Source organism: Salminus brasiliensis, chromosome 14 (assembly GCF_030463535.1).
Source record: "Salminus brasiliensis chromosome 14, fSalBra1.hap2, whole genome shotgun sequence".
Taxonomy (NCBI): Eukaryota; Metazoa; Chordata; class Actinopteri; order Characiformes; family Bryconidae; genus Salminus; species Salminus brasiliensis.
This window is the reverse complement of record NC_132891.1, coordinates 30,171,042-30,195,624: the sequence shown is the minus strand read 5'-3', so window position 1 is coordinate 30,195,624 and position 24,583 is coordinate 30,171,042. Positions and strand designations below refer to the sequence as shown.

Genomic DNA, 24,583 nt, shown 5'->3' with positions numbered 1-24,583 from the left:
TGTATTCAGCAGTACGCTGAATACACTTCAAGCCCTTAGTGGTTCCCAACCCCAGTCCTGGAGAAGCACCCCTGTCTTCCACATGTTTAGTGGTTTCCTGCTCTAACACTGCTTCCTGCACCACCTTCAGCGCAGGATGGGCTTGTTAATCTGAGTCTGAGTCTGAGAGAGTGTGTTTAAAGGCATTCGGATGGACTGTCCATTCAGACAGGTCTGACTTGACTTATTGATTATTTGATTATGAACAGACCAGTGTGAGGGTACACTGTGGACCAGTGCAGCACAGTCCCTACACTCTGCTGCGCTGTTCGAAGTGTCTAGACAAACTAATTGAATTTGAGTTATTTTCTTCTATGATGGAGTCTATTTGTGATCAGCAATGAAAGAAAGCAAAGTTGAATAAATGAAAGCTAGGAGTATAAATGAAAACAAACAGAAGAAGTCGTATAGATCAAATGACTGCCATATTAACAGAGCTGTTTTTGCTCTTGTTAAAGTATTGATCTGCCTTTATATATATATATATATATATATATATATATATATATATATATATATATATATATATATATGAGGGTTAAAATGGGCTGTCGTGTAAAACATAAGATGTTTCATCATGTGTTGACAGTCTGATGGGAAGAAAATAGCCTCATTTCATTCATTTTAATATTCATATTTGTAAAAATGAGAGAAGTAAAGTGAGGTGAAAAGAGGATGGGCTTGGTAATCAGCTTGTTAGCTGGATCAGGCAGGTGAAAATGGGGCTGTAGGTTATTAGACTTATAGGAGTCTGACAGAGTGTGTTTAAAGGCACTCAGATGGATGGATGGTCCATTCAGACAGGCCTGATCTGACTCACTGATGACTTTATTATAATCAGAGCAGGGTAAGAGGGTAAACTGGTGGCCAGCGCAGCCCAGTCCCTTCACTCTGCTGCGCTGTCAGAAGAGTCCAGAAAAACGGCGGTCGTCACTTCCGGTGGAATATTCCAGCGAATCGAGCTGCGTCTTTAAAAAGAGTCGCGCTGAACCACTGAGTCCCGCTTTCTCCCACAGGTGATGCGAAGCGCGTTCCTGCAAAGACCGCGCATTGTAAAGCTCGCTCTCCTCAGCGGGGACACTGCTGCACGTTATTAAAGCAGGATATATATTCATAACTACAAAAATATTCTTCTTTTTTTTTTTTTTTTGCTTTTTTTGGTCAAAGTGAGAAATTGAGTCCGCCTCAAGAAATTGAGTCCGCGCCAGTCATCTGTGCACCTAGCTAACTACATCCCCCCCGTTTCATCCTCGCATCCCGGCGTGTTCCTGCAGGTAAGTTTCACCTCAGAGGTTTCCTCCATTATTAAAATACAGCGAGCTATTTGCCATTTGCCTCAGATAGAGCTGCGCTAGCGCGCTAGCTAGCTTATATATGAGAACTTACCCGGGATGAGATGGTATTCGCGATAATGGTGCATTTCGTCACTTTTCGTCCCCAAACACAGCCCAGTGTTTGAAGAAAGAGATGTGGCCTGCTAATTTTATACATAGTTAAAGTATTTAAAGAGTTTTAAGGTGTAAAATGGCTGTTATAGCTAATCTAGCTAGTCTAGCTAGCTATCTCAGCTGGCCTGAGGGGAAGAGAAAGCGACCGTTAGAATTCATAATTTAACGGCAGCTCACGAGACCAACGGCCGCGAAACTGCACTACTATTAGCTAGCTAGTTAACCAGCTAGCTAGCGTTAGCTAGAGATATATTTTGGAGGTAAATTAATGTCATACTTTACTGCTTTTGACATAGCTATCTACGTTTATATTCATTTATTTGGTTGTTAGTTTTTGTTTTAGCTAGCTGTAATCTTCTGCGTATCGTTCATGCGTCACTAGCTAGATACCATCCCGTCTGAAGTGAGGGCGAGTATCGTCTGTAAACGCGCGCAAATGGCTGAATTACTGTTATTACTCAGCTACGTTGAAAATATAGCTAGCTATCTAGCTAAAAATGTAAGGTATTTAAGGGGCCCGGGGAGAGTGTTGAGATCTGTGAACAGCGCAGTCAGACTCTCACGCCTGTGTGTGTTATGTAACCCAGTGAAAGCCTGTGGGCGTGTGAGGGAGTGCGCTCCCGACGCGTTTCCATGAAGCCCTGTTCTGTTGGAGCTGATCTTGCCCTCGTTAAAGCATTGGTGCCTCTCGTTTTATCAAAGTGTGAGAGTAAACTTGTGGAGTTTGTGGGAAATGGAGCCCTCATGCCTCATGTTTAATAGTATGTTTTAAAATTAAACGAAAGAAAAAACACCGGAATGATTTTACGCACTGTGTGGACAAAAGTATTGGGACAGCTGCTCATTCATAGTTTCTCCCGAAATCAAGGGTATAAAAATGTGTTTATCCTGCTTATATTTGTCTATATATCTGCTGTCCAGGGAAGGCCTTCTTCTAGCTTTTCGAGAATTGCTGTGATGATTTGCTTGTATTCAGCGATAAGAGAGTTAGTCACCCCAGCACTCCACCTTATACCCAACTCCGCAGCCCATCCCAAAAAGTACTGGATGGAGCAGCTAGCTACCATCATTCCAGAGAACACCGTTCCACTGCTCCACAGCTCAAATATTGGGGGCTTTCTATTAGGCATTAAGCATGGTGCCAATAGGTTCATGTTTATCTGCTCCAGGGAGTCCTGTTCTATTGGCTGTATTTCTCTACTGGCAAGCTGTGTGTGTGTGTGTGTGTGTGTGTGTGTGTGTGTGTGCATTTGCACATCTTTGTTAGCAGTGGGAACAACCTAAACTGGGTCAACTGAATGTGTTTATTGGAAGGGGTGTCCGCAAACATTTGGACATATAGTGCAAGTTAAAAAAAGGACTTCTTGATGATGGTAACATTGATTAACACAGGCAGCAGGTCTGAATGCTTTACAGAGGCGTTATAGAGTTCAGTAACAGTGATAAAGATAAAGGAAATATATTATAGACATTATTTAATAGTTATTTTATAGTATTATGGATTCAATTTGCTAGCAGCAAAATATATATGCTGTATATATTGCAATGTTAAAAAATACATTCCAGGATTGGAGTAATATAAACGATATTGGGCAGATATAATCATGGAAAACAAGAACAATGCAAATCGCTGCTTTCCAGTGAAAATGTATCTCCAACCCTGTAGCTGCAACCCTGTAGGTGCAAATAATTCCGGATGAATAGACCAATAGGAATATTCCAGATTACTTGGAATAACCTCTAATATTCATTATTGGCCATTCAAAGCTAAGAACATTTTTCCTTCTCCTGTAAAGTCACCATTATGGAGATGCATGAGGTATAATTTGACATTGCACCTCAGGTTGCATGTCCTGTTGCGCATGCACACATTGTGATAGCGATGATAAAAGGATATATTGTGCAGCCCTAATATTATGGATGCTATTTGCTATCGGCAATGAAAAAAAGCAAAGTTGAATAAATGTAAGCTAGCAGTATGAATTTAAATAACCTGAGGCAATATTATAAACTCCATTTTTGCTGTTTGATCATTTGCATCTGGTAGCTGTTTTTTTTACATTGTTTGAAAATATCATGAAGAATGAATCAGTAGAAATGCTTCAAAACTAGAAAAAAAATCTTAAACACTGACTTTTCTTCTGCCACTTTAGAGATACTACATATACTGAAGAGTCACCCCATCCTATTCTTGTTGGTTTTTCAGTTGCTGTGCTCTGTGTAGAGACTCAAAGCTCCACCATGATCCTGCTAACTCCATCCTCTGGTACGGTTTACTTACATTGCTTATCCGTTTCCATTTGAAGTGACAGTAGCTGTGACAGTCCTGCTGTGGTTCTTGCATGTTACTACTGGATAGCATTCTGTCATGCATGCTGTTTTCTCACTGTTGTCAATGACTAAGGATTACGGTGATTAGGCCTAGTGGAGGAGTGACACAAACATGTGAAGCCATCTCGGACCTCAACATGTGGCGAGGACCGCTCTGCAATGGCCCACTAGAGCCGCACTCTTATAGTGTCAGTGTACAGTGGATTTAAGGCCAGTTTAAGCTTTGGTAGGTTTTTGTAAGCAATATAGCAAATTGTACAGAAGTAATCCTTTTTTAAAAAATTGGTCTATTGCAAACGTCTGGGTGCCACTAGTCAAATGACATGTAATGTAAATAAATACAAATACAAATCACTTTTTGCAGCACTTTAAAATACAATTACACTTAATAATAATAATAATAATAATAAAGCTTTATATGTTGCATACAGAAAAATATAGTGTATTTATTGTGTTTTTTTCCCAGTATTTTAAATTGAACAAATAAATTGATGTTCCCCCATAGAAAATTAACAAAACATGTACTTTCATCAGGGGTGCCCAAATATTTTGCATATGACTATAATTTTGTCAGTAATAGCTGAGGTGTCCAGGTAACACTGAAGTACACTTACAGAAGTGCAGACGGCTATGATTAAGGCTATTCGCACAGGCAGAAATTCAGTTAAAGATGTTATTCAGTGAGCCGGAGCCACTGCTGTCAATCTTTGTTTAAGAGTTAACAGGCCTCTTGAATGTAACTGGATTTCTGTAACAATATGTTGGATTGTCTGATGTCCTGTCCATGCTCTTGTCTTGTTTGTTCTATCTACACTGAAAATGCTGACATGGTTGTGAATCATGAAACAGCCTCAATGGTGTCTTTTTTTGTACTGAAGCCCCAATTAGGAACAGCAGTTCATTGGCCCTGCAATGTGAATGTACACTTATTAGATCTTGGAAAGCGGTACTTTATGGCATGTTCAGCTGTCTGCAAACCCAGCATAGTCAGAGCTAGTTTGGACTGGCAGCATTGATGTTTCATTTCTGTTCCTGATTGGGGATGAAGTGATAAAAAGTTAATAGACAAATGAATAGGCCTCTGACACTTTTAACACGCTCATAGAAGACAGTGTAAATATTTACTCTGTAGTGACCAAATATTGTCTTTGTACAGGTGATTGCTAATACAAATCTGTGTTTACTTTATAGTAATAATAAGGAGTCATCACTTGTAGTAATGTACTTGCAGTTACATTACATTAGATAACATTAGATATATAAGCACTCATTTGCCTAGATAGGATTTATAAAGCTATTAAATAATTTGCAGTGGCTATCTTAAATTACATATTTTGAATGCAACAGCCAAATGTAGGGATGCACCGATAATGGAATTGTAGGCCATTGCAGATATGTAATATTTTTCGTGTACATATCTGAAGGTTTCTAAAATAGTAAGTTACAGAACTAGTGCCGTAAAATGAATAAAATGAAGGAAAAAACATTTCAGTGCTGTAGCCAAGTGTCATATAAACATTCTGTTTTTGAGATTACATTAAATATGCCATCCAATCAATGTAAAGCAAGTATCTGTGGACACTGACATGATTCCAATATCCTCATGCATCCCTTATTGTATGTAAGAGTCAGGACGAGTAATCAAGCATGAAAGGCTAATATATATCCTACTTTACATTAAACCACTCAGAATGACCTCAGTATTCACCAGTCCAAACCCAGACAAACAGTGTTATAAGTTGTAGCAGTTCTTTTAAATTGTTACCTAAGACTACTGATGAGTCTGTTGTGGTCAGATCAAAGTAAAAGCAATTGTAGCTTTGTGGTGAATGATGTGCTGTTGGCTTGTGCTTTGTCTGATTGGTTGTTTTCTTTCAGATGAAGAATCGCTTGCAATCGACTGGCTTTGGAATCACGCCAAGTTCAGGTTACAAAACGCAATAGTAGGAACCTTGCATTAAACTTTTTTGATGTCTGCATAGATGTTAGGCTTTTGAGAAGATGGTATTGTGTCTAGCTATCTTTTCTCTGTTCACACTTTAATCAATCACAGTTTACTGAAAAAGAAAAACATTCTGCATGTACCCTTGCATGCCCCCAGCTTCCCCCACCCCACCTATGAGAAATGTCTTCACTGATGGAGAATGAAGGTTTGCTTTTTTTGTTCTGATTTAAAAAACAAGAACAAATATGCTATGCATATGCATACTGGAATGTTGTGATAAAGCTTAATGAAGTTGACAGGTTTTATGGTAAACTATGACAATTTGATGCAGTTTTTTATTTCCACAGCTTATTTATCTTTTTTGTCACATAAATAATGATGTTTTTGTTATTTTAGCAAAACTATCATCCAGCCTAAGGAGAACTCCATTCACATTATACCCACTCATTTGCTTCAGGACAAAGAACTCTTTGTATCTCTTCATTAAAAATCTTTGCAGCGTTTCAGTGGCACAACAGCCTTCATCAAAGTCAGTGAACAGCATTAGGATGCCAAGAAGAGCTAAGAAGATCCACTTTATTTTAACCACAGTTGGTACACAGACAGTGGACATGTAGTATTTGGCAGTTTTTGTAATTTCCCCACTGTATACCACCCCAGTGGATATGATATGCCGTTTACGGAAAATTACAGCCATTTTTTACACTGTGTGGAAGTACTCACACTCAAAAGTGATTGGACAAACTAACGATTATAAAGGCAAGGATTTTTAATACTTTAAGTTTACACATGGACATCATGTGTCCCTTTTATGCAAGGTTCACACTACATGACTTTATTAGATTAATTAGATCGTTGTACTCTTTACACTACACAAAATGTTGTCTTGTGATAGGGAATCTTTTAGTGGTTTGCTGATCAGCGACATGGGGTCACGAATTACAAGATCTTCCACCAGGAGGAATTTGCAACGAGCACATGTGAGAACTGATGCAATGCCATGCGCAAGCCAGGCTCAGTAAGTTTGGATATCGTTTTTCTTCCAAAACGGATGTTTTGTGTGCTGATTTATAGTGGAAAACACACAAAAGTAAGAGAATACAGATGAGGAAATGGATAAACTAACTAATTGCACTTCCATGTGTTGCCAGGTCTTTACAGCAGCTTCCTTCAGTTGTGGCGTTTTTCTGCTTTCAGTTTTTAAGAAGTAAAAAGCTGCTCATTCGAAACCGACCCACATTTTTGATAATTTATTAAAAATTGAAATGTAAAATAGCATATGTACACAAGTGTGCACACCTTTGATATGACTCCCAAAAATGAGCAGAGGTGCATTTTGTTTTCACTGATACTGCTTGAGATGTTTCTACAACTTAATTGAAGTCCGTCTATGGTAAATTCATTCAATCGGATTTGATTGTGGATTGCCCATAGTTGATAGTGCATGCCAGAACAAAGTCCAAGCCATGGGGTCAAAGGAATTCTCTGCAGACCTCAGAAACAGGATTGTGCCAAGACATAGATCTGGAGAAGGGTACAGAAAATTCCTGCAGCTTTACAGCTCCCAGAGAGCAGAGTGGTCACCATCATTTGTAAATGGAAGAAGTTTGAAACCACCAAGAACCTTCCTAGACCTGGCCTGGCCAAACTGAGCAATCGGGGAAGACGGCAGCAGCAATACCGGGGCAACTAGTCCTGATAGAGGGATTTATGAACTAAGTACACCAAAAAAAACTGCTCCTGAGCCCTCTGGACCTCACACTGGGACAAAGGTTTACCTTCCAACATGACAACAACCTGAAGCCACAGCCAAAAAAAAACAACGACGTAGCTTCAGATAAAGTCTGGGAATGTCATTGACCAAAGTCCCGACCTGAATCCAATTAAACATCCGTGGAAGGAACTGGAAATGGCTGTGTACTGATGTTCCACATCCACCCTGATGAAGCTTGCAAGGATATTTTTGCCAAAAACAAGTGTTCCAAGCTTGTAACTTTTTTTTCCCTAAAAAAAAACTTTGCATCTGTATAATTGGAGGGACTATGTAAAAAATGGCTGTAGTTCCAGTTTTTTTGTTAACTAATTATGTATCGAAATGAATCTGAATTAAATCATGTGTGGATATGCTGGTAATAATGCTCATCCTATTTACACGGGGATCAAACCAAATGGGCTAAAGAAAGCATAATCAAACCTTTTTTTCACTTGTATACTTTAATACTAGTCATATTTTTCATTTAACAGCAGGTGTACATATTTTATTAATACACTCTCCCATAACCTTTTAACTAATAATGGGTGAAGGGCCCTCAAAACAGCCTAAGTTCTTCATTGCATGGACCCCACAAGTTGCTGTAAACATTTCCTTGAGATTCTGGTCCATGTTGACATGTTTGTGACACACAGTTTCTGGAGCACTTTAATGCTGCACCCATTCTATCTATCACATCTCAAATGTGTTTCTACTGGATTCAGATCCAGTGACTGGAAAGGCCACTGAAGAACAATGAAACCAGTTTTTGTAAAACTAGTTTTACAAAAAATCACGTTGGAAGTAGACACTGTCTATCATGCTGGAAGTAGACACTGTCTATCATGCTGGAAGTAGATACTGGAAGAAGACACTGTCTATCATGCTGGAAGTAGATACTGGAAGAAGATGGGTAAATTGTGGCCCTGAAGGAATGCACATGGTCAGCAACAATACTAAGTATTGTGTACTTGTATTTTACTGTGAACAGGCTGTGGCGTTCAATCGATGATTGGTATTAACAAGCCCAAAGTGTGCTATTAAAACATTCCCCACACCATTACACCACCTTCATAAGTCTGGACAGTTGATGCAAGGCAGGTCAAATCCATAGATTTATTCTGCCAAATTCTGACATTGGCAGACCAAGTTGTGTTTTTTCACTCTTCAGCTGTCCCATAGTGAGCCTGCTCCCACTGCAGCCTCAGCTTTCTGTTCTTGACTGACAAATGTGGAACCCAACCTGCTGTTGTAGCCAAATCGCCTCAAGGTTCAACGTGAACTGTATTCTGAGATGCTTTTCTGCTCATCACATTTGTACAGAGTTATTATCTGAGTTACTGCTGTTCTGTCAGCTCCAACCAATCTGGAGATTCTCTGTTGGCCTCTCTCTCTGCTGCTCACTGGATGTTATTTTCTTTATTTTACCATTCTGAAAGACTGTAGTGCTCAAATCCCAGGAAATCAGTGATTATAGAAATAATCAAATCATATGTTGGTTAATTTAAACATAAGCTGAAGATGCTGGCCAATATCTGCATGGTTATATGGATTGCCATTTTGCCACATAATTGATTATATAATTGCATTAATAAGTAGGTATACATATGTTACTAATTAAGTGCTCAGTCAGTTTAATTATAGTATTATACAAAGGTTTGGACACCCTAATTCTGATGCACAGTTACTTTCTTTACATAAAAATAAAATAAATAAATAAATCGCCTGTGTGGCCTGTGCAAAGGTTTGGACACTCTAAGCATTGCTTAGAATTAGCAACTGACAGGTGCATCAAATGTCCAAGTTCCAAATTCTCTGACTCTTCAAACCTTGTACTAACATCAGACATGGGCTCCTGTAAGCAACAGCCTGAAAACATTTGAAATTCAGAGGTACTGAATTGGATAGATGGAGATCAAACATTTTAGAAATAGTTTTGTATCTCTTTTTAGATTCCTTTGTCAGGAATCTTTTTTGTCCAAGGCATGGTAAAGACCCAACTGTTAGTGACAACCCAAGTGCATGTTTTTTAAACAGTGAAGGCCTACTAAACTCATACCTGATTGCCATCTTCTAGATTGAAATACCATACTTTAATAAACCATTTAAGGTAAATTGTACTACTAGAGGTTTTTAATATTTTAAAAGATTTTGTAATGATAATTTTGCTCAGTATTAAATAATTTGGTTCTCTTTGTCTAGTTTTCGGGATTAGATGAGATCTGATCTGATATTTTAGGTAAGCTTTAAGCAGAAATACAAACAATTAATAAACACTGGACGTGGACTGTTACCAATTTCACCTCTGTAAATACGCACCAAAAGTGTGTAATAAGTGTTTGGACCCACTGGTGGGTCCTGGGATTGTTAATGTGTTGAGGTTGTGTTGAAATTATAATGGTTAGTGTTTAGTAGTAGACATGTTCATAACATTCATTTTGGCTGCGGTTTCTTGAATATATGTGGTGTATGATAAGACCTTGGTATTTTAAGGTTCTGACTGGGGTAAGCTAGTACACCTAAACAACAAACATTTGTTTGAACTTGAATCATGGATAACATAGCTGGTTTTACATTTTTGAACATGCCAATTTTTAAAACCCTGGGAATACTCCTGGGGAAAGACCTTCTGATAAAGACCTTTTGTTTTGTCAGACAGAACCATACAATTCTAATGTCTTTTTATGAATAAACCTAATAATGCTTAAATATTTTTGGGGTCTGTATTGTATTCTCTATACTTGCATTGTCCTTTTTGTCCTTTAATGACTTACTGCAGTGAGAGTATTTCTGTCTTTGCATTCCGCTCATCTCATACCAGGCTTTCTACAGCCATGCACTGTCAAAATAGCAGCCACTGTGTAATCATTACCTTTTTTTTGATTGGTCTCAGGCTTTTTCCAGCACACCAACAAACTGTTCCTGAGAGAACAGGCCAGTTGGATCCAGCTCAAGGAGTTTGCCCGTAAAAATGCTGCCAATGCTCTGTCCGTTGCCAACATGGTCATGGGGATGGCTTCCATTCTCAGCAGTCTCAATGGGTGAGGCCACTGGTGTTTTTACACTACTGATAAGTTGCAAATGACATGAAATGTCCTTTTCCTATTATATCTTTTACTGAACTTAGTATACAACTTCTATAATTATTTATAAGTTAATAAGGCATAAACAAATAGTATAAGACTTATTTATTTGTTTTAAATTATTGTACCTAGTGAAGTTGTCTTTTTCTGTTGGCCAATAATATTGCTTGTTTCAAACATCAGCATTCATAAACATAAAATTACTTAAACATGTAAAAAGTCTAGAAATAAGTTAAATAATGTCATGATATTTTTATTATAGTTTTATAGTAAGGAATTTGAGTTTGGGTTTGATCAAACGTACAAAACAGGATAAGTCTATAAGAAAATAGCAATGCATTTTTATGTAGCCATTAATGATATCATTAAGAAATTATATGAATTATGTAACTCCTCTCCAACTGAGAGGAAGTTACAAGGACAGGGGCGTGTGTTGCAGCCAGTGGCACAAGGAACATTTCACTGAGAAATGGATTCAGTTAAATACCAGAAAATTATGGAAGCAAACATCACAAACATCTGTAAGCAGATGCTGAAGGTGAAAAGAGGGGTGGCTTCAACAGCCAGATAATGATCCTAAACACAACTCGAAGTCCACAATGGAGCTAGAAGTCTTTAACTACAAAAATTTAAAGACTTTTAGCTGGCTACAAAAATAGTTCAGCTGTGATAATTGCCAAATTTTAGTACTCAGTATTATGTTGACACATTTGGCAAGTATTAAGTACTGACTTCTAAAGTTTTACTTTGGTCCCTTTTCCATTTTACACCTGAAAAAGAAAATAGATGAAAAGTAATCTATCTTAAAAAATTAAAGAAGAGTGTGATCTTTAATTTTATGCCTTTTGGAAATCAGGTAATCATTTACTTGCTTAGCTATTCACAGTAACACATTTTGACTAGTGGTGCTAACATGCCACTGTACTTTGATCTTACCACGTTTTAGTTTTTAGAAAGTGGACAAACAGTTTTTGATCATATGCTACGACACTGTGTGCCTGGTGTCACATATAAACACTTCTTTTCCACAGCCACCATTATGCTGCATGTTGGCTAGTGCTGATTGGTTACCTGCTGGATTTGGCAGATGGAGCCGTTGCTAGGCAATTGAACGCCTGTTCTGCACTGGGTGAGTGAACTGGAGAGTGGACTGTGCCCATAAGCTCCATTATGAAGTTGAAGGACAAGTCAGCCTAAACATTAACTAACTTGACTTATTTCTGATTTTTTACACAGTATGAAGTTCTGTTGAATACACAACATAATAAAAGAAAAGGCATTTTTCTTTTATTATGTTGCACTGTCACCCCAAACAACTAAGGCAAAGCCAAAACTCTTGAGTGAGAAACTATGCCATTGTGTGTGGATGGTCACGTCCACCCAGCTGCCTGGAATAGCTCGGCAGTGCTCCCACAATGCCCCATGCCTTGTCCTCTTTGGTTGCTTTGTGCTCCCAGCTCGGTTTTTCTGCTTGACCCTGCTGCTTGGTGTTGTTTTGCCCTTTTTGCCCCGCCCCTTTTTGCCAATCGAACAATCACTTTCTGATTAGCCTGTCTAATTCGGGGGATCAAGCTCTAATTGTCTGCTTTATCCTGATGCTTTGGACTCCCTGCATATCTGACATTGCTCAAATCGTTGACCTTGAGAGCAGAATTCCAGAGTGCTCACATGAGCGTACACCAAAATGGGAACATGTCCATGGTCCAACGAAAACATGCCCCACAAGCTGCAGAGATAAAGAGACCCCAGTGGGTTGTTTATAGAGGATAGCGGTGAGCTATTTTGGGGCTGACGTGGAAATTTCTTTCTACCTTTCACTTTGTGTTCCTACCCATCCCCTGAGGCAACACAGGAAAAGTGACTTTAGTTCCATAAAATCCCCATATGGAGGATTAACCCTGGTTGCTAACGTAAGCTCTTTCTGATGCACCTACTTGTCATAAGAATAAAAATAGTTGATTTTGTGAAATTAATTTAGCTTCTGTTCTTGCTTTACATTTTAGGTGCCAAGCTGGATGATTTTGCTGATTTCACAACTTTTGGAATTGCAACTTCTCTACTCTTAAGGACTCCTAGCCTACTGGATAACCTCCTCTGCATGTGCTATGTGCTGTCTGTATTCATTCGTCTCTGCTTCTTCTCTAGCGGTGAGTGGTGAACTTGTTATCTCTTGCTATTACCCAACCGAGAAAATTGTTTGTTCATCTGATTGAGGCAGCACAATCTTTATAAAACACTATTATTATTATTATTATTATAGTATGTAGGCGTGATGTAGGCATTCAAATGCCTAACACAAAAGTTTTTTTTTTTACATTTGAAAAAAAATAAAAATCTAACTGCCACCAGTGCAGCTTTGGAGAAAAGCGCCAGGTCCCCAGCACCTCTGCATCAGCTAAAAGATGCCTGTGCCAGCCAACATTGCTTAAAAGTGATGAGGGGAGAGAGCATGTCCAATTGTGCTCTCCCAGGCTCTGGCTGCTGATGGCAAAGTGGTGTCATGTCCCCTGTACCATAGTAGTAGCATATTACACTGCTTAGCCTCTCTGAGCCCCCAACAAAAATGATTTTTTAACTCACTACAGGTGCAAACAAACAAGATGCTTTGATGCACAGAGGAATTACCTCAGAGTACTAAGCAATATGCAAATGGTATACAAACTTTAAGTTTAATCTCTTTATAGAACTACATGTACAGCAACCAGTATCTGAAAAATCAGTTCATAGCTGGCTGGGAAATATTATTTCTGAGTGAAACAAAAAACATTTATAATTCTTATAAATCTTGTTCAGGACTGTTTCGTATTAAAACCAACACTACTTTACAAACCTAAGCAAGGCACTTACATAGCATGATATCATCCACCCATTGTTTGGATGGCATTTCACAGGTGTGAAAAGAGCCACTCAACAAATTAAGGGAGGTGAAACTAAAATGCTGCAGCACTTAACAGGACTGATAGGTGATGCAGTAACTTCTGCCCAGAAAGAAATAAGTGGGTCACTAGCCTCTGTGATAAAACAAACCAAACTGCGTCATTGCATTTCTTTCTTCCATTTCCAAATGTCTATCCAAACAGTCACATTGAGGAAGGGCAGACTCACCCAGTTTCAACATCTCCCCTCTGTCTGGGTCTACAAGCAGGACTTGGTTCCTTCACCTGAAACAAAAGCTGTGTCCAAAACGGTTCCCTATTGACTACATAGTGCACTTCTTTGGAGTTTTATAATTTTGTAGTGGTGTCTGAAAACAGAGCAGACTTTTTAAAAAGTAGTTTACAAACAATGTGCACTAGCGGACAAGGCGCACCCATAGTTCATTGCATTGTTTGGTTTGAAGATTCCTGCACAGCTTTTCTCAGAAAAACTCTTACACAATTACACAAACAATTAGATTGCTTATGTCACGTACATAAAAAGTTGTCCGAACTGTTCACTACCTTGTAGTTCTGTTCCCTATAATAGTGCTCTATATATTGATCTGGTCTAGTCTTCTCTTTAGAATAAGAAGAGCTAGACACAAAAATCGAAACTAGAGAATCGAAACTACACAAGAATCGAAAACCTTATAAATCTCACTTCAGCTAACAAAGAGAGAGTATAAAGGCAAAATCTCAGTGGTAATAAATCAAATGCTAAAAATATTTAGTGCCCACACACACCTCCCCTACCAAAATAAAACTGCCAACAAAACAAACGAATACCTGTTGGATGAAATCAGCAGAGGACGAGCCCCCAATTCAGTCACAACCCGGCCTAAGGTCAGGATGTCTCAGAATATGAAAGTGGGCTCTTTCCTCAGAGGTTCTGCCAGACCAATCACCAAGCAGTAGTTAAACTGTAAACCTGCTCAGATTTATTCAGGATTTTACAGAGTCTGAAATCAAGAAAAATACAAAACCTACCTAACTGCCTAGTTAAAACCAAAAAGGCGTTCATCCCCATGCCTTTCAACAATGATTCACAAGTTACATGAAGTGTAACAAAGCTAGGAGGGTGTGTCTGGAGTGCTGCAGTGGTCCGAAAAGGTGTTCTTCCAGGTCGTGTAAAAAAGAAGGGCCCCACAGTTTCTCAGACTCCCATAGAGTGTGCCCCCCAGTGGCCAAGCACAGGACTTAACATGCTGCAATATACACAATATGGACAAAAATATTGGGACACATGCTTATTCATGTTTTTTTTTCTGAAATCAAGGGTATTAAAAAACGTTTATCCTGCTTTTGTTGGAGTAACTGTATGTACTAAAGAAACTGTTTGTACTACATTTTAGAGCACTGTTGTCAGGATTTGATTGCATTCAAGAATAACAAGAGTGTTAGTGAGGTCTGGATGTTGGATGTTCACCACCCCACCTCATCCCCAATTCCCCAGCTCATGCCAGAAGTATTTGTCTCAAATTTTCCACTGCTCCCAGCTTAGTGCTGAGGGGCTTTATACTTTTCTAGCCCATGCTTAGTATTAGACATGATGCCCCACACTTTTGCACATCTGTGTCACATCTTGAGTCCCCCCTTGTGCCACCACAGCAGATCTGACATTACAGTGTCAGAGCACAGTAGGATCAAACAAGCCTAAGATTGACCCAGCATTACCTTAACCTTGAGAAGTGATGTTGCAATGCTGTAATATTTCCTGGGTCTGTTGAGACCATCTGTGTCTAAGAAATATTTTCAGAACAATCAGCTCATTTGGGCAAATATTCTAACAATCAGATTAACCATTTCCAGTCCTCCATACCTGTCCTCCAGTTACTTACCACTAGTATCATCAAAGCATTATTATTTATTATTATTAATATTATTATTATTTAATGTGATATGTGTCTTCTCCTGTGCAGGTATTCCTTTCATGTACCGTGGCTTGCCATGCATCTACTCTTCTGCTATTCTTGCCTGCACCTCTCTCCTTACTGGAGGAAACATGGCTGTGCTTCGAATCACTGCTGTGGCCATGATCCTCTTCATGGTGAGCCAGGGCTTCTACCCTCATGACCGGGTTTTGGAGTCCCAGGCTTGGAAGAAAGTGGTATATGCTGGAGGTACAGAAGCTCTTCTTTTTGTGCTTTTTTGTCTTAATATGGCATATAGCAAATGCTATAAACTATGAACGTCATTTTCAAATTTTTACGGACTGCACGCTCCTGAGTCAGTAAATTTTTACCTCCTGCAAAATAAGTCAGAAAAATAACCTCAGACTTTATTAATCCTGTGCAAATCGCCATGTGGGTAAATATTCTGTCACGCTCTGTGGCAAAAGTAGTTTCCGAAGCTTTTCTCAAGTAATGAGGTGCTCATGCAGGCATTTAGTTTCATTGTGCATGGCACAGATACTTTGGGTCGTTTAAGTCTGTTTGCAAACCTCAGGTAAATCCAGAAGACCAACTAAAGGACTTCCCAGAGGTGCAACGTTGCTGGCAGCTTTAGAGTATAGCCTACATACTTGTTATGAACATGTTGCTAATCCAAACTAAATTTTCATTATAACTATAAATGGGTTAAATGGGGCTGGATATCATTCTGTTTTTTCATTTATGCTAAAATTCTGTGTGAATCAGTCATAAGTTTTACAGATCTGTAGTTAAATTACATTACTCCACCTCTCCATGTAAAACTAATTCTGTCTAAATAGGGCTTTAGTCCGCTATCCACAACTGCATAGGGGTACCAGATGGCAACCTCCAAATGCATAAACCTAAAGTACCTCTGAATCGCAGAGACAAATACACAAGCTTAGTATCTCTGCACCTCCTCAAAACAGGTCTTCAAACTTCTGTGCCACTAACATAAATGCAGGGCTGCCAGCTGTCACGCATTGGCCATGAGACTCACGCAATTAGCTCTAATCTCTCTCTGTTATGCATGTTATCCTCGTTCCCCTTCAAAACAACCTCTGGATGCATTTGACTACAGCTGCCACTATAGATTTCACTTTCACTAAAACAGACTCTGACCAGCAAGACACAGATTATGCTTTCATTATGTAATGCAACTTCTATTTGATATTACTTGCTATCTTTCTTTCCCACAGGTATTGTCATGGTTTTCTGCTCCTCATTTCCACCTGCTTGTGTGTACTACCTGCTCTGGTCAGTTTCCTACATTTTGTTCCCGACAGCCCTGTGGAGCTGCAAAGTGTAACAGCCTCTGCGGTCTTGTCCACACTCTGACACTGCATGTTTGAAGAAAGGCCTCCATGGCCTGTTGGAACCTACTGCTGCTTGTTGCCATGGAGCATCAAACTTTTGCTCAATCTCAGAAACTCTGGACATTGTATGCTCTTGTTTTTTTTTTTATTGTTTTGAGGTGATGGACTGATCTACCTGTTCTAGAAATCCAATGGACTTTTGTGAAGGTAGCTGTTGTTATTTCACTGTTGATGATGGTAAAAAAAAAACATGGTCTTTTTGCAGGCCGAGCACCAGTAACACTGAATGTTCTGTTCACAGGGGTCGACACAAAAGAATTACATTGTCTCTGATGTGTTTGGTGACGACTTTTGCTACAGCTGTAATGTACAGAATCAAGGAATTTCATCAAATCATGAGCAAATGTCAGCTTTGCTGTGAATAATACTATATTGGTGGATTTGTTGTTTTTTTTTTTAGAGCTTTTTGGTTATTGTTGAAACAGGAAGGATTAATGCATAGGACAAGCAAGTCACATATAAGACTTACAGTAATTGGCATTTTCATATTAGTGGAACAGAAATTAACTTAAAAGGGAAAAGTGTAGCTTAAGCATGGGTGTGAGAACATGCTTAAATATTTGCATAGACCTTTTCAATAAATCAGCAGCTCAACATGATAAAGTATTTACATGCTCATCCTCTGGCATTTAAACAGAAATCAGAGTAGTCCATTGTGCAGTCCATTGTATTTAGAGGGGACTGTCATGTTTTTATGACCAGTCTATTCAGTCACATAGGCTACTCTGCACAGCACCAGCCACTACAGTATCATTGAGGTAATTGCTTAACTGAGTCTGAATTAAGTGTGATTTTGGTAAATAATGTATATCCCACAACGTAGCCCTTTCCAAACAAATGACAAGAAGAAAGCAGTTGGGGCAGCAGTTGGTTTCATTGGTTTTATGACAGATGATGTTAGGATCCTGCCAAAGTGTTTTGCTGGTCTAGCTGTGCTTTCTGGCCCCTGTTTTAAGGTTTTTTTTCTTCCTCACTTAGTTTATTGCGTTATGTCCAGGGCATCGTCTTTCTTGAATAGCCTACATGTACTGATTACATTTAATGGTTGGTGCTCTCACACAACAGTCATTACAGGCATTATTTTGTGTTAAGTTGCACCACTTGTGGTTAGCTTTTATTAAAAACTGAGTGGTGTATAAGTCATCACATTTTTTCCACTTTTGATTTAGATCTGGTCAGTAGTATGTTGCAAATTTAATAAACTGACACATTGTGGACACATTTTAAGAACATGTTGCCATTGAAAGTCAATTGAAAAAAGCTGCTCTGGTGAACTATGATATGCTGCATGCGCAGACAGCGTGTCTCTGGCTGTCCATGTTAGACTGTAGCTGTTAGTGTTGTAGAACGGTCTTGGACTAAAGGCTGCAAATGAATGGTACTGGTCTCGTTGGGATAAGAACGGCTCAAAAAAACCCCAAAAAAAACAAGATCTAGTATTTAGTTTATTTTAAGGTCATTATATAATGTGCGCTGTGAAGGGTTTTTTGTTTCTTTGTCACTAGGAGGGTAAGGATTTCATACCTTTAGAAATATATTTATTTAGAAAATTAGTAACGTGTTCAATACTTGTTCGTATACTAGTAACATGTTCAATCACCCGCTGTATATCGCAGAGCAACAAATCATCGCAGTGTCCGTTTTTCCAATATTGTGCAGCCCTACGTTGAATAATGAGAGTTTGGAACATGGAAGTGACAAACCCTGAACTTCGAACACTGTCGTCTCCTCCTTCAAATGCAAATCCTGCATTTGCAGTCTTGACTCATTATAACTACTCATGCACCCAAAAGGTCATTGCCAGGATGTGCTTTAGTAACAGCAGTAAGCATGCCTATCACCACTAGACACGACAGGACCTGGTCTCATCACTGCGAACCGTCTCTTCTCCTCTCCAGAGTCCACTTCCTCAAAAACAAACTAGACTCCCTCAGACTACAGCAGACTCTGGGTGAATGAATGAATGAATGCTTGTATGATGGGCTGTGATGTCCAGGTGTATTCCTGCCATGTGTCCAATGATTCCGAGTAGGCTTCGGACCCACAACAAGCTTGCCTACAAAGAAGCAGATAAGAAGATTGGGCTGAGTCTTGACTGTGACATTAGCAGCTGCTTTAATCCTTCAGCGCTCATGGCGACAGTCCTGCCCTCCTCTTGTATTCACAGACGTCCACGCTTTGATCTGTGTGGAGGGGTTTCGCATCGGCCAGGTGGATGTATGAGTCTAGCAGTTTGATGATGTCAGAGTACGCTGGACGGTCCTTAAAGTTCCACATGCAGCAATATTTCATAAGGTCATGCCTGCGAGAGAGTGAACAACAGCTGACTGTAGTAAAAACACAGAATAGCTCCTTAATAACAATCAATCTGCTGCTGTTTGCTTTCATTTTCTTTCTAAGAGGCATAGATTGAATTCCTATTTTAAGATTCTCCTGATCTGTTGCTGCCTGTAAACGACAGGTTTAATAATACCACACAGCGTCAACAGATGCCTGTAATTTAAATATCGTAATGACATTGTAACATCTGCTGCTTGACTTACAGGGCTCCTCCACAGTTTTCTGGTCTTTTTAGCTTGTAGTTGGCTAACGCTTTGGGGAACATCTCTGACGGATCCAGTTCAGGAAAGGGAGGCTCACCTTGTAGAGGAGAGAAGCTTATGTAAGTATTTCAGTGGCTGCTGATAGTTTCTGTTTGATTAGAGGATGTTCTTTGGTGCAAATACAGCAAATGTACAGTGCAGAAAGTCAGTAGTGTCTTGAGAAATGTTGATGCCTTACCTAAAGTTATTAACTCATAAAGGAGGACTCCAAAAGACCACCTGGAACATTTAAGAAGAGATGTAGATCAATTATGTAACGCAATGTCCAGGCTCATAAATGCGGATGGCTTACTGATGACAAAAAAATACAAGAATACCAAAATTAAGGACACTTTTGGATCCATGAAGAATTATCCATAAAGACCCATCTCAAAACAAACATGGCTCTTAATGGAACCTTACATGGTTCTTCTATGGCACTGCTCAAAGAACCATTTGTAGCACCTTTACTTTTAAGAGTGTACTCTAAATTTCTACATTTCTACTAAGGTATCTAAATAACAGATTTTTTGTTTTTGCAATAACAAATAAAAGCTTATTAAAGTTTTAATTTATGTTCACCTTCTTTCACAATTTGTTTCCGTTTTCTCCCAAGTTGTAACTCCTCCTACACTGTTAAAAGAACCTTGAGGAACTTTTGGAGGGTCTTTAGTTTGAAACTACAGAGAAACCTCTTAAGGTGCTTTGAGGAACCTTCATGGAACCATTTTCGTTTAAAAGCCTTTTCTTGAAGGTTCCTCAAAAAGCACCATAAAAGGTTTCTGAACAGTTTCAAATTGAAGAACCTCTAAAAGTTCCCTAAGGATCTCATATTTTTTAATAATGTAGTACTAGCAGAGCTCCCAGCATGCAAAGCCAGCCGCCACTTCTTTTCAAACTGCTGCCGATGCGGCATTGCCGGGCAGCCGACATGGTTGAAGGAAAGTGCCGCCTCACCAGCTAACAGATGCCGAAAAGCATTGCTTAAGAGTGATGTGCGATCATCTACCCACCTGCAGAGAGCACGGACAACTGTGCTCTCTTGGACTCTGAACATTGATGGCACTTGTGACCCCCATGCCATAGTGGTGGCGCATTAGCCACTTGAGCTAATGGAGCTCACTGTTCACAATTCAATCACCCTTAATAAATGTATATAAACTTTTCATCACTAAGGACTGTGTTGAACGTGATGATGATGCTAAATTAGGCTTGGCACTGATAGTGTGTTGGGAAACTCACACATCACTCCTGGCTGTCATGGGAAGCCTCATCAGTCGCTCTGGAGCCTTCCACTTCAGAGGCACTTTAGCCCCCCACTCACCCTTTTCTACTGTACCAGCCTGCCGCGCTTTAAAAGCCACTGCCAATCCAGACACCTTCACAGAGAGCCCCGAACCAATCAGCATGCTGCGGGCTGCAACATTGCCATGCACTAGCCTGTGCTCTGACAGCAAGTAGTCCTGAGATAGGAAATAAAGCATTAAGCTATAGGAGGCTGGATGTTACTGTAGTTTTAACAAGGGGGTGTGTTGTTAGATGTGAAGAAAAAATGTAATGATAATAAACAGTTGATCTACAAAGCAATGTTGACTGTTAACAGTTGGATAGGGTTGCCAAGCAATATAACTAGCAGTAATGAAAAGCTTGCAGTAATGTGAAATTCTGGATGTTTAAAGAAATTAAAAACCATTATTAGGTCTGATAAAAACAGAACATTGCTGTAAACCTACATAATGTACTTAAAACACTTTGCTAAATTATTTAGCACAATACAGGTGAACTAGTGGACTCATATAACCCCATTATAGCCTATATGGCCCAGACTGCACATGTTTATTATTTGGCTAGACAGGATCTTACCAGGCCAGATGCTACCTGCTTGGCCACTAGATACACAGACCTTTCTGAAAAGGCCTGCTGCTGATCACATGTCTCAGACGCACCCTGCATAAAGCAAATCAAAAAGTCACAGTCTTTCTTTCTTTTTTTTAAATAGGCATTCTGTAATTCATTTATCCACTGGTTCTCTTCTGTTGGTTCTCACCCCTCGAAGACTCCACAGAAAATGCAGTAGGTTTCCTGGAGTAATCGCTTCAAAAAGCAGGTACATGGGAAAGCGACGTGTCTGGCAGTACAGCATTCGTACCACATTGTCATGTTTGCAGATGGCTGTGTGGAACAGGGCCAGTTCCACAAACACATTTGCCTCTTGGCTGTTTGAGTTTCCTGAAAGAGAGATGAATGTCAAAATTGGTAGTGTTTTAGTCTACAAACATGAGGATTCTCTGAATTAAAAGGACGTTAAGGAATCCATATAACTAAGGAGGCAACAAGCAGCAGGATTAAATAGTGGCTGTTTTTTGATCTGGAGTCCCTTATTTGGGCATGATGCCGACTACAACATAGCACAGTTGGTTGGGTATCCAGTGATATCACTGCAATCGAAATTATTCAACCCCCATTACAAGGTTTATAAGCTACTATACATATATGTAGATATATATATATATATATGTATACCTGTGGCCATGAGGTGGCAGTAAACTCCTAAATTCAGCCGATACTCGGTTAGGCCTGCTCTTCAAGGAACACTTCTAAATATTCTAAGAATGGTATGTTGTAGCCAGGGGGTTTTAAGTAGGTTTTAAGTGTGGGAGGAGTTACATACCTCTAAAACCATGCAGCTATGTTAATGAACATTAATACATCAACATTTACTCATTACTGTTTACCAAGATTATTAAAAAGCCTTAATAGCCTATATGACCAAACCATGTTTAACTTGTGAGTCTCACGAGTATAGAAAAGCAAAAAAGACGTTTACCACAATTTTGTTTCAGGCCAATATAATAAAATAATAATTAAAATACATAAATAAACTTAGATCAGTTTCATGGAGCAACGTTCAGCCCTTCTCGTGTGTCTGAGAGGTTATAACTGTATTATGATTTGTGTTTATTTACATTTCCATTTGGCCATTTTTTAGGCTGCAGTCAGTCTCCATGTGCTGCCCTGTTAAACAGTCACCTGCTCTTTCTCACTCTGGGAGGCAGTTTGATCAGTGGCTGCATGTAGATGCAGGTACATATGGACCAGTTGTAGAGGTTGGTAAGAAGGTGGAGCCTGTAAAGGCCAAAGCTTACGTAAAATCAACACGAAATCCTGGATATTTTACACTCCCAAATCCCAAATCCTTTTGTTTTGAACCCAAAAAAGAGAACATGTCATCATCCTAACTAATACGCTTCCTTCTTTCATTCATTTTTAGCTATACTAGCAGTAGAAATGGAACCACTGCGTCCATCTCCTCAGCCAATCTGACTCTTGTGTATCTAATAAAGTCTTTTTTTGCATAGCAGTCAACTTGATTACTCCATTATACCCTTCAGAGTTTTAACCACCACAGACGTGGCAACCCCCTCTCGTTTTAGCTGGCCCTTGCAGGTGGGTCCGTAGAATCCGTTTTTCACAAACTCCACCTCCTCCAGGTTGCAGTGGGTGGGCATCTCCCACAAGCTCAGTGCATCATGTCCAGGTGTTAGACTGTGGCCAGTCTGGAGGGCTATAGGTCCTAAAACAGAGTGAGAGGAGGGCAGCTGAGCGCATGGCGAAATTGACCTCATATTAGCAGATGAAACATGTCAAGTGTTGAGCTGGAGCTACAAGGCAGATGTTACTTACAAGTAATTGTAGCTTTGGTCGGATCAATTGTAGCTTGGTCGGATCACCAATTAGCACACAGTGCTAATTGGTGTATTGTTAGCTACATTAGCCTCATGCTAATATAATAAAAGAAACTTGAGACACCAAACATGTCTGATTTATTACATTTGGGGTAAAAGGGAAATGTTTTTTTTTTTTTTGGCCAAGCTCTGGCAACTAATGAATGAGTTGAATGAGGAAAAGGAAGAATCCGGCCCTCCAGGACCGGAGTCCCCCACCACTGCTAAAGACAATACTGTATGCCAAATTTCTACAGGGAAAAAGCAGCATGTCTGAAAGTTAACATCACCATAGTGACTTTTGTATTGACATTATTTATGATACATGAGGCTAAAACCGCTATTCTGACTGCAAGCACAGATATTGAAAACTCATCAGAATACCATTGCTGTGCTGTGGGACAACCAAGGTCCTCTGGACTGCTGGCTTCTTTGTCAAAAAGCTCCATATTATCACAGTGACGACTATCAGTGTGCCAAGAGCCAGAAGACTGGGAATGATGATGAGTGCTAACGGACCTGAGCCTTCCTCATCTGTGTATTAACACACACACAAATATACACACAGAGCAGAGAAGTACATTGGTAAGACCAAATCATAGCCCTGTGTATACAATAAGTAATTCAGGCCTATCTGTTACCATGAGCAAAGGCCAAACCTGGTATTATTGTTTTAGTGAGATCATGCTAATTGTATATAATAGCCTGCATAAGTCAATTTCATTAATACATTTCAATTAGATTTGCTTAAAATATTTAATTTAGATTAACTAACTGTGTCTGGACCAACCGTACTATGCATCATCTTGCCTAAAACACTTTGAGAGACTTGCTTTTCTTTTAATGTACAAGACTAATTATTATTATAGTAATTATTAAACATTTTTTAATAAGATTTCTCTCTTTTTTGTTCTTAATTGCTTTTATAGAAAAAAAGAAAGACATGGCGTCTCAGTCTTACCACAGTTGAGGCTGGAGATGTTGCATGCCACCTGCACGTCCATGGGAGGTGTATATTAAGCATCTCTCACAGCTGCCGTGACGACAGATACAAGCATGTCCTTAACACCACAGTACAGGTTTGTATTTACTGCAGTGGAGTAAATACAAGTAAAAGTGCATTACACCCCCAGCTGTAGGGGGAGCCCAAGAGCAAAACAGTCAAAATTCTCTATACTGCTGCTTTAAAGGATGGTCAACAGAAACAGTAGGTTTGGGTCATAGGTTGGTGTTGTGGGCAGCTGTGGGCAGTGCATCTATTATTACCTGTCATTATAATTTATTTTTTTAAATTATTAGACATTTCATTTTGCAATGATACATAGTGATATAGCCTAGCAATGTGATTAGACAGTGAGGTTATGCACGTAAGAATTTATGTCCATTCGCCACCTATTGGACAGGATGTGACCTCTGGTTACAAGTTCCATTTATCCACACATTTACCATCCATACACTGATTATCTTCAGTTACAG

The 24,583-nt window shown here is 39.4% G+C and overlaps 2 protein-coding genes across 16 annotated transcripts in view; one reads left to right on the top strand and one right to left on the bottom strand.

The window, feature by feature from the left end:
* The first annotated feature begins 989 nt into the window (after positions 1–989).
* On the top strand, positions 990–18,030 carry tmem269 (transmembrane protein 269). 12 transcript variants are annotated; one of them, XM_072696112.1, is made up of 9 exons: positions 990–1,313; positions 3,641–3,753; positions 5,697–5,745; positions 6,659–6,781; positions 10,407–10,554; positions 11,628–11,725; positions 12,600–12,743; positions 15,434–15,634; positions 16,624–18,030. In XM_072696112.1, the coding sequence occupies exons 4-9, from the start codon at positions 6,754–6,756 to the stop codon at positions 16,731–16,733; spliced, it is 729 nt and encodes a 242-aa protein (XP_072552213.1). In that variant the 5' UTR covers positions 990–1,313; positions 3,641–3,753; positions 5,697–5,745; positions 6,659–6,753; the 3' UTR covers positions 16,734–18,030. The 12 variants fall into 12 exon arrangements, with proteins under 12 accessions (XP_072552213.1, XP_072552211.1, XP_072552209.1 ...); XM_072696110.1 differs by having other exon boundaries at positions 5,697–5,761; XM_072696108.1 differs by adding an exon at positions 3,892–4,044 and having other exon boundaries at positions 5,697–6,781.
* Positions 17,776–24,583, bottom strand: part of LOC140576619 (tyrosine-protein kinase STYK1) — an 8,367-nt gene continuing 1,559 nt past the window's right edge. Inside the window, exons 2-10 of one of the 4 annotated variants that reach the window (XM_072696094.1) lie at positions 24,069–24,197; positions 23,492–23,641; positions 22,768–22,956; positions 21,430–21,611; positions 21,246–21,329; positions 20,625–20,845; positions 19,582–19,622; positions 19,344–19,440; positions 17,776–19,102 (exon numbers count right to left, since the gene is read on the bottom strand). In XM_072696094.1, coding sequence (XP_072552195.1) covers positions 18,931–19,102; positions 19,344–19,440; positions 19,582–19,622; positions 20,625–20,845; positions 21,246–21,329; positions 21,430–21,611; positions 22,768–22,956; positions 23,492–23,641; positions 24,069–24,111 — 1,179 coding nt within the window. In that variant the 5' untranslated portion in view covers positions 24,112–24,197 and the 3' untranslated portion in view covers positions 17,776–18,930. Of the gene's footprint in view, positions 19,103–19,343; positions 19,441–19,581; positions 19,623–20,624; positions 20,846–21,245; positions 21,330–21,429; positions 21,612–22,767; positions 22,957–23,491; positions 23,642–24,068 lie in introns of all 4 variants that reach the window. The other 3 variants (XM_072696093.1, XM_072696092.1, XM_072696095.1) reach the window with 3 other exon arrangements.

Bases quoted from the DNA above. Each gene is read 5' to 3' on its own strand.
- tmem269 (XM_072696107.1), top strand. From the start codon at position 6,754: ATGCAATGCCATGCGCAAGCCAGGCTCA. The intron at 11,726-12,599 runs GTGAGTGAACTG...TTTACATTTTAG, and splicing joins GAACGCCTGTTCTGCACTGG to GTGCCAAGCTGGATGATTTT. The intron at 12,744-15,433 runs GTGAGTGGTGAA...TCTCCTGTGCAG, and splicing joins TCTCTGCTTCTTCTCTAGCG to GTATTCCTTTCATGTACCGT.